The 10,436-nt window shown below is 48.3% G+C and overlaps 1 protein-coding gene across 1 annotated transcript; it reads right to left on the reverse strand.

Moving 5' to 3' along the window:
• Window positions 1-3,944: 3,944 nt before the first annotated feature.
• On the reverse strand, window positions 3,945-5,264 carry LOC126980781 (uncharacterized). The gene has a single exon (XM_050831063.1). It carries the CDS (start codon window positions 5,262-5,264, stop codon window positions 3,945-3,947), a length of 1,320 nt encoding a protein of 439 aa, XP_050687020.1.
• Between the last annotated feature and the right edge of the window lie 5,172 nt (window positions 5,265-10,436).

Here is a 10,436-nt window from a genome sequence, read left to right on the forward strand (position 1 = left end):
AGCAGACAAGACGGACGTGAGTGTGTAGTCCCGAGATGCTTGGCTCTGCTCTGAGGGACCCACGTGATGATATGGACAAGCAGAAGAGATGAAACACGTCCTCCAGTCTGTAGTTTGCAATAAAAAAACTGAATCATTATTTAACGTTTTGACTCTTTCGAACCACTTTTCAAGTATATATATTTTTTTTAAGAGAAGGAACTAATGCGTACGAACAGGACTGGTGCGTACACAATGGCGGACGCACCCTCTACTTAGCACTTATCATCAGCCGAGACCGATCATCATACCGAGACATCCGTGTATCGTACTCGTGCCCCGCCTCGAGAGCTAATGACGGAATGACGTACGTAGATGATGAGCTCCTACTCCCGCCTAAACCTCCCCTCTTTTCTCTTAATCAAGGGTTTAGTCAGAAGAGGAGGAAGTGGGTTAGTGGAGGAGGTACAGGTATGTGTGTAGGGGGGGAGGGGGGGAGGAGGAAAAGACATTAGGAGTGTATAATTGTATGGTGTAGGCTCGCTAATTGTTTTTATCTCCCTTCTCTGTTCCTCCCTCATCTCTTTACTCCTCCTCCTATGTCCACTACCCATTATCTCTTCTCTGTTCATTGCTTGCTTCTATCTATCAATCTACCTTCCTGTCTATCTATTCTCTCTACCTACCTATCTACCTATCTTTTTGGTTGCCTCTACCTATCGCTTGCTTCTCTTGTCCCGGTTTACTCCCTCTCTTCCATCATGGCCACCTCCTCTTCTGTCCCTTCCTCCTCTGCTCACTCTATTTCTTCTCTATTGTCCACTCCCAGCTTCTCGTTCCTATGTTATTCCTTTCTTACTTATCTTCTTCTGTTCGTCACTTCCGTACCCTCCCTCCCTCCATTATCCTTATCCAACCTTCCCAGCAGTAAACACAAGGCACTAAGCGGAGGGAATCAAACTGTTTTTCTATTGGTCTGTATCTAGCTCTGTGTGTGTCAATATATCGGTCTATCTCTTTTTTACCCATTCATCTATTTAACTGTATGCCTGTCTATCTGTGTTTCTATATATCTAATTACCTCGTGTGTATGTTCTTTTTCATATACTTCTCCAATATATATTTTCTTTTCTCTTTATTCCAAATCTGCCTTTCTTTCCCTCTGCTCTTTACTTTTTCTTTCTCTTCTTCCTATTTTCTCCATTTCTTTATTACTTTCTCGTACTTTTTTCTTACAATCTTCCCCTATCTGCCAGTCTATCTGTCTCTTCATGTCTACCTCAATTCTCACCAGGATCCATTCGTGTGTTGTCTCGTCTGGACACAATGACTTACGCTGGACTCAGTAAGGCGGTTCATCTTTGTCATTTGTAGAGTCAAGTCAAAGGGGAATCGAATGAGAATTTGAAGTAACTAATAAGGGTCATATTCCTTTCGGAGCCCAAACACACATATTTGACAAGACTTTCATAGGAGTTTTGGGCATTTGTAGGTGATTCCAAGACTCTCCTGGTAGTTTGGTCATTCTTTTGTGGCATGAACCTACAGAAACACTCACTAGAACGTGACTGATCTTTTCGGCCTTTGGGTATACTGGATGTGAGAGGCGGAGGCGTCATGCTGGGTCGCCAAAGCTGTGATTCCACTGAGTGATGGAGAGATGATGGATAACACGTAAAGTAAACAATACAGAAAATAATATAAGTTGTTTATTGTTGTGGTTGCGGTACTTTGATGACTGTTTCAGCATGGGTCCTATCTTTCATCCTTTAGTACAAGACAAGAAACACCTCAGGACACACACACACACACACACACACACACACGCGCGCACACACACACACACAGTACGGAAGAAATCTTACTTTCCTTGCCTCTCAGGAAATTGCTAAAAACAAGACACAAAAAATAAGAAAAATAACAGCAAGATCAGCATCATGACCTTCCGAAGAATTTATTAAAGGCGTTTTTGAAGAAATTGAGGAAGCCCCGGTTGCGGGAGTCCACTCCGTCCGTCACCTTCCTGTTGGAGTACGCCTCGTCCGTCACCATCGTGTTGGAGTACGCCTCGTCCGTCACCTTCGTGGAGTCCACTTCGTGGTTCAAAGCGAGCGACACGTCAAACGAAACGGCCTCCCTCGTGTAGTTCTCCCCGTAGGTCTGCTTGAGGAACTCGGCGATCTTGATCACTCTGTCCCTCCTCAGGTTGTCGTCAAACATCTCCATGAGCGACAACTCGTCCTGGATCGCCTTCGTGCCCGAGCTCCCCCTCCCCCGCAGGAGCAGAATGGTGTGAAGCTGCTGCTGCAGGTCATTGAAGGGCCTCCAAGTATTGTCCGTTCTGCTGGTCTCACTTGCGCCGAATAAATTACCGATAAATCTGCGTTGCCGGGATTTTTTGGGCGAGCCGTCACAGTCTCCCTCGCGGCCGCACGGTTGCTGAGGCGAGTCGTCGTCGTGCAGGTCCCCGTCCACGGATCCAAGCTCGGCAAGGAGGGTGTCGAAGTTTTTGCCCTTGAGGTCGTGATGGGCGTCCAGCCGATCGGTGATGGCACTCAAGTTGAGTCCGGTGGAGCCGCGGGACCCGTTGAGCAGGCCGTCCAGAAGGTCAAGCTTGGCCCCGAGGGCGGCATCATCGCCTCCCTCGCCGGCCATATTCAGGTACTGTTCGCCAAGTTCCGCGTACGTGTCCCCAACGGTGGCCCTCATCGCCGGGTCAGGCACCAGACACTGCAGAGCCTTCTCGAAGGTGCAGCCGCCGCACGGATCGCCGCCGCTGGGGGCACTAGGCTTGGGGTAGGCCGCCGCCAGGGACGCGGCCAGCAGCAGCGGCAGTAGAGAAGACAGCAGCCGCGGCGGGAACATGGTGGTGGCGGTGCGGTTGAGAGTGGGAGTGAGGCTCAGCGTGGCGACGGGCCATTATATAGGACACGAGGGCCACAGGAGGGGAGGAGCTGAGGGGCTATTACTGCTAATGAGCGGCTGACCTCGTGTTAATGGTGAATGTGTGTATGTATTACGTGTACGTAGGCTGTGTGCACACACGACGCTCAGTGGCAGCACTAGGGAAAGCAGTGGGGTGCACGGCGTGGGAGTCTGGTGCGGCTGACGGAGTGATGGTGTTGTGTCACCGGGCGTTGCAGACTGCTGAACCTCGCAGTGTTCTTATTGGTTGTTTAAGTTAATTTACTAAGTAATGAAATGTTCTCGATGAATCAAAGGACAAAGTGTTTTGCCAGCGTGCGGCACGCGGCCCGTGACGCGGTGCACCGTTACTGAAGGAGGGTGCGGGCGGGCACGTTCAGGGACTGGCCACATCTGCGTCCTGCCAACCCACACTTCACTGCCACGATGGAAACGTGACGCATACACGCACAAAAAAGCAAGATGACACCCTCCAGTGGGCGAGGCCACCGACACCCTCCCGGCAGCCTGGCGACACCCACGGCCCTTCCTGAAGCCGAGGCGAGGAGCGGGACCTGTTCTGCCGTCCCCGATGGCCCCGCTCATATTTTCTTTTTTTTCTTTTAGCTTATCTGTTGGCCAACGGATTGGAGAAATCTGTCTTATCAGGAAAAAATCATCTGAAGACTGTCTGGCTGACTGATAGATACTGAACAAGGGAAAAAGTAGCGAGAATCAGAATAATGTATTTCCATTTTCTTTACGATCAGGGTCATTAATTTAATGAAAAACATACACAAGACATCCATATATTATTTTATTTTCTTTAGAACAATATACAAACACTTGTCACCGGGACGCTTCCCAGCCAGTCCTCAGAACGGGGGATTTGGACGTGTTCGCGGCGCGGTGCGGGGAGGCGGCGGCCAAGTTTATTTTGCTTTTTCCTTAAAAAAGGTCCTTCCACTCATACCCGGAACAGTAATGAAACAGCTGGAAATCTTCCCTTATAGAAATAAAATATACAAAATACTGACGACCCTAACAGAACAGTTATTGATTTAATAAGTCTGCGTCACAGGATCTAAGTTGCCGATGATGACGATGACGATGGACATGAACATCAGCCCGATGACCAAGGCGATGTCCACATCCCTTGCGTTTGTGAAGTTCCTTTTGGCTCTGCTGCGGGCTGCGGGCTCCTGCCGGTGCCTCGTGTCCCTCAACTGACGAGACAGGTCCCTAAGGGCATCGTCCACGCCCACGACCACCTTGTCCAGGTTAGCATCAACTTTTCCTCTTATCCGCTGGAGGACCTCCGCCACGATGGCTTTCTTCGGGAAGTTCAGCAGCTGCTGCAGGGCCTGCCTCAGCTCGGCGAGGACTTCAGTGTTGTGGGCCTGCAGCCGTGCGTGCGCCTTCCAGTCACTCCACTCCCTAAGGAGACTGGTGACCTCTGCAGCAGCGTCCTTGTTGAATATCTCCTGCGGGGCTGCGGGGGTGAGAGGGGCTGGATGGAGCAGGGGAGCTGGCTTGGAGCTGTTAGGGACTGGTATGGGGTTGCAAGGGGCTATGGGTGGCTTGAACGGGCTAGTGTGGGACTGCAGAGCCTGCCGCTGGCGTGCCTGCATCTCGCCGCGCCACATATACTCCCACACCAGCTTGACGGCCTCTGCCAAAGAGTCATTGTCATCCGAGCTGTCTGGTGCGGCGCCGGGGCTACGATGGGCTGACAGGGGCTTGAGAGAGGACATATCAAGGATGGGAGGTGGCGGGGGGCTGCCATCCTCTGCGTTGTGGAACCTATCCTGATTTGAGCGCCAAATGAATTTCCACACCATCACGATGAACTTTGCCGCCAAGTCATCGTCGGACATGGCCGACGGGGCAGCGCCGGGGCTGGGGGGAACTGGCACAGGGCTGGCAAGCTCTGTGCTGCGGGGATGGTGCCGCTGTGCCTCAGATGCGCGCAAAAGTAACTTCCACACCGCCCTCAGGAACTCAACTGCAATCTCGACGTCCGCGGGACTGGGGGTGGGAGGGGCCGGCATGGGGATGGCGTTGTGTCGGGTAGGGGCCGGCACGTTGTCTCGTGGAGAGGGAGGCATGGGGATGGCGTTGTGTCGGGTAGGGACCGGCACGTTGTCTCGTGGAGAGGGAGGCATGGGGATGGCGTTGTGTCGTGTAGGGACCGGCACGGGGTATCGTTGCGCGGGAGGCATGGGGATGGCGTTGTCTCGTGGAAAGGGAGGCATGGGGAAGGCGTTGTGTCCTGGGTGTGAAGGGTGGTGCTGCGGGGCCATCGGAACGGCGAGCCCTGGCGCAGGGGCCCCAAACAGGAACACGGCAAGCACCGGCAACAGCTGCAGCAGGAGACCCATGACGGGAGCAGACTCGGTGAAGAACTGAGACTGACGGCGCCCTTAGAAGCTGCGTCATTATATAGGTGGCTGTCTGACAGCCAAGGCATTGGCTGATCCTGTAATTGGAATACGCCTTGAACCCTATTTACGGTAATTAACATTAAAGCAGCGGCACCTCCAGATCCACCACACGCGTCTCACCCCTCCCTCACTCCCGCCCCTCGCCGCACCTCACTCCACACCTGCCCCCCACCACCACACGCCCGCCTTTCCCAAACTTCCGCCCCGCCCGACGTTCGACACACACACACACACACACACACACACACACACACACACACACACACACACACACACACACACACTGTATCATGTTAGGCCAGTTTGTGTGTCTTACGAAACGGATACAATACACATAATTCGCCTAGCCCGGTACAGGTGTTCGGCCAGGTGTCGGGAGGGACGCCAAGCTGATCTGTTCGTCACCTTCCTCCCTCACCCGCCCTTTCCCTCCCCTCACCCGCTCCTTCACCTCACCCGCCCCTTCACCTCACCTCAACCGCCTCTCCCCTCCCCTCACCCGCCCCTTCCCTAACCTCACACACTCTTGCTCGTCTTCCCTCACCTCTCCTTCTCACTATCCGAGGCCCGGGTACTCTCGTTCGCCGTTCCCACTCTGTCCTTCACACTCCTACCACGCCCAAGCCTTTCTCTATTATAAATGAATATTATAATGCAAGTAATAGACCTCAATAATAATGATAATAATAATAATAATAATGATATAAATCCCCTCCTTTGACACCTTCATCCTTTACGCTCCCCCTACCCCGTCCTCCTCCCAAACCAACGCAAATCCCTCTCACACGCCTTCATATCAAGAGCCCCGGAATGATGATATGAGGAAGGGCAAGGGCGGACGAGCGGCCCCCTCACCGCCCCCCCTCTCGCCGCTGGGTACACAGGCCGCCGGGTTCTCAAAGGGCGCGGTCAAGATGGAAGGAGATACAGCCTCTTGAGGGTCGCCCGTTATCTGTTCCTCTTAGTCTTCCTCCAAACGGTGCAATCCACTCCTCTTGCTGATGGCTTGCGTCTCGGGTTTTCTCCTCCTCCTCCTCCTCCTCCTCCTCCTCTTCTTCTTACTCTTCCTCCTCTTACTACAACTGCTCTTCCTCTTATCTGTCCTGTATCCTGCTTTCTTTCTGTTACTTTTCTCATTTTTCCTCTTTGTTCCTCTTGTTTCTCCTCCTTGCGTCTCGGGTTTTCTCCTCCTCCTCCTCTTCTTCTTCCTCTTCCTCCTCTTCCTCTTATCTACAATCTCTCTCTCTCTCTCTCTCTCTCTCTCTCTCTCCATATTCTCCTATCCCTCCTTCCTATTCCTCCTATCCTCTCTATCCCCTCTTATCCCCTCCTATTCCTTACTATCCCCTGCTATCCCCTCTAATTTCCTACTATCCCCTCCTCCTCCTCCTCACACTATTCATTTATATTTACTTCTGACAGACATTTTTATATGTATTAGCGAGCCCCAACCTAATATATCAAACCTTACCTTTACCAAACCCCAAAAATATATGTACAAAAATGATGAAAAGACTATATCAAAGTAATGCTGCGAGCTTATTATTATGTACGGGTTAATCATTTACAGTGACCTTTTTTCTTTCTTCTGCCGTAAACATTTAAAATATAACAAAAAAACGTCATCGTAAATATACTTTTTTTTCTTTCCTGCGCTGCTAGGAAGAAAAATTGAGTATAAAATTATTAACAAACAATTATAATTCTTGCTGCCCTTGAAGTTGATAACGGGCGAACTAATTTGTTTATGTGCGCAAAATTGTCGAATGATAAAAGGTTAAAAGGTGATGCATTATTATTGTTATTATTACTATTATTATTATTATTGAGATCCATGAAAGGGCAGCAAGGGGGATGGAGATAGATAGATAGATGATATGAAGGATACATAGAGAGAGAGAGAGAGAGAGAGAGAGAGAGAGAGAGAGAGAGAGAGAGAGAGAGAGAGAGAGAGAGAGAGAGAGAGAACGGTAAAAAAACATTGCCTGACACTTCTTGAAAACTCACATGCAGCAAACTGACAAAAGACTTACAACACAATCTCCAGTAAATATATCACCGTGTTAAGTGAAGATGAAGGTTTAGCCGGACCCAGTATTCCTGCAGGCACTAAACAAAGCATTAAGCGTGACAAATATGTATTATATTTACGCGCACATTAGTTCAGAAAGACAAAGGCTAGTTTAATTTCAGTGATAATATGAATACGCGTTCTGCCCACTTCTGCACAACGGTATTTTATTTTTTACCCTTTGACTGCGGATTTCCTACCAGAAGACTCACCAAGCAACAGGAATGGAACAAAAAGTGGCTGTTAAAATTCAATGAAGAAAAATGTGAAGTCATGCACCTTGGGAGAGGAAATTCAGTATACCAATACCACATGGGAAACACTCCACTATCCACCACAGAGGCAGAGAAAGACCTGGGAGTGTTACCAGGCTACCAGTGAAGGGATATCCAGCACACCAATACCACATGGGAAACACTTCACTATCCACCACAGAGGCAGAGAAAGACCTGGGAGTGTATTACCAGGCTACCAGTGAAGGGATATCCAGCACACCAATACCACATGGGAAATGCTCCACTATCCACCACAGAGGCAGAGAAAGACCTAGGAGTAAATGTTACCAGGCTACAAGTGAAGGCGAAATCCGTGCCAATCGCAGCGGACGGGTTGAACAGGAAGCAGCTCAAGAGTAAAGGACATAAACGAGGCAACAAAACAGCTCTCTGGCGCTGCTCCTGTAAATAGTGAAGCGTAGAATTCCAAAACAGGGGCCATGTTCTCAAACCTTTCCCCCAGCACACATATTTGACACGTTTTTTGAAGGAGTTGTGGGTATTTTCAGGGGTTGTTTAATGACCCTGGTAGGAGTGTGACCCTTCTTCTATGCAATGATTGTGAAGGAGTTCTCATGAAAGCCCGAGTGATCTTCTTGTTGACCTTTGGAAATAGTTGATGTGAGAGGCGGAAGCGTCTGAGAATACCGACCCGAGTGAGAACTATTTCGTGAGGTGTCTTGTTAAGGGCAAACTACGTATCTATCATGGGCAACATATGACGGCCTTCTAGTATGGCAAGCTTGACTCCCTGGACACTGTTGTACTATGGCCGCCAACCCTTCTGAATGTATTTATCATACTCATCACCATCATCACCCTAACCCCAACAGGCAGTAAACTTCTACCCAGTGTTTCCAATCGTCTCTGTCCAGTATTTCTAGTTACCAGTATCAAGCTATATTCTCGGTAAAATTCTTAATTTCATCACGCCGTCTACTGAAGGAGAGGAAGGAAAGGAGTGAAGAGAAGAAAGGAGAGGAGAAAAGAAGGATAAGTAGGAGGAAAGCAGCAACAGGAGGAGGAGGAGGAGGAGGAGGAAAGAACGAACTGCAAGCGGTTATGGGAAGGACGTCTACTGAACAACTCCTAGTCTATCACTCTTTTGGGTTCTATGAAGGTATTTGACGGAGTACTGGAGATTCTGCTGAAGGATACTGGACGAAAAGAATGGGAAAAGAAACCACTTGAGCAACACTGCACACCTGAATCCTGCAATGTTCAAGTTGTTATAGTTTCCAGTAATCCCTGCAGGGCCCATATTGTCAAACGTTTCAACGCCTTAGCATATCTATCTAAAGAGGCTCTTGTAGGATTTGTAGGGATTTCCATATAGGGTTTAATTTCTCTGGATGTAGTTTTGCAAGACCTCTGCGCCATGAACAAGTAAAACACTCTTGAGAACCCGCCGTGTCTTTTATGTCGCCTTCAGAATTTAACGCAACAGGAGCCCGAAGCGCCTGAGAATACGAGTCATGTTCCCCACCCATCATGTCTTCTTGTACACTTCTTCCTCTTCCACCAATCCTTAATGTATAGTTCTCAAGGCATTCTGTTTCTTATCCCCCATTTCTTCTTTTTCTTTCTTGTTGTTCACTAATCATGTCTTCTTATACAACTCATCCTCTCTCTCCTCTCCTTCATGTATAGATCTCAATGCATTCTGTTTCTTATTCCCGTTTTCTTCTTTTTCCTTCTTGTTGTTCTTCACTAATTATGTCTTATACAATTCTTCCTTTCCCTCCTCTCCTTCATGTATAGTTCTCAACTGTTCTTAACTCATCATATACAATTCTTCCTCTTACTCCTCTCCTTCAAGTATAGCTCTCAATGTATTCTGTTTCTTATTCCCCTTTCCTCTTTTTCCTTCTTGTTCTTCACTCATTATATCTTCCACAAATCTTCCTCTCGCAACTCTCCTTAATGTATAGTTCTCAAGGCATTCTGTTTCTTCTTCCCCTTTCTTCTTTTTCCTTCCTGTTCTTCACTCATTTCTTCCCTAACTACCCCATCACCGCCCCTCCCTGAAGACGTGTTTTCTGCCCCACGCCTCGCCGTCAGTCACTTCCTTTCAAAACCTTCCTCGTCGCTTTTCACCGCGCACCCAACCGACAGCTTTCCTTTGAACTGACATTCTATTTATTAGCCTCAGGGTGCTCTCTCTCTCTCTCACTTTATTTCTAATTTTATGTCTATCTTTCATCTCTCTCTTTATGTCGCTATCTATCTCAATCTCTTCTTTATCTCATCTATCTATTTTCATTTCTATCAACCCATCTATATCTACGTCTTTTTCAAACTCTTTTTGTCTCTATATTTTTTCAATCTCTATTTCTTTTTCTATCACTATCGCCTTATCAATATCTTAATCTATCTCTAACTATCTTTCTGTCTATCTATGTGCCTATCAATCTACCTACCTACCTATCTATCTATCTATCTATCTATCTATCTATCTACCTGTCTGCCTCCCTCCCTCCCTCGACCACGCATTAAGTGAATTATTATTAGAAACAAGTAGCAGTTGCGAGGCAGTAATTGTTGGGGACTTTAACTTGCCAGTGAAAAGATGGGGTGAACCGTTGAACTGTCATACAGGGCTCGACCTGTACACAAATTTACTAGAAAGTGATTTACATCAACACGTTCAAGAACCGACTCGGGAAAATAATATACTTGACCTTATCTTTTCAACGACAGCTGATCTAGTTAACGAAGTAAATGTTGGTCCAATTTTTAGTTCTAGCGATCACCGAACAATCA

This window comes from Eriocheir sinensis, chromosome 45 (genome assembly GCF_024679095.1).
Source record: "Eriocheir sinensis breed Jianghai 21 chromosome 45, ASM2467909v1, whole genome shotgun sequence".
In the NCBI taxonomy this organism is placed as follows: domain Eukaryota; kingdom Metazoa; phylum Arthropoda; class Malacostraca; order Decapoda; family Varunidae; genus Eriocheir; species Eriocheir sinensis.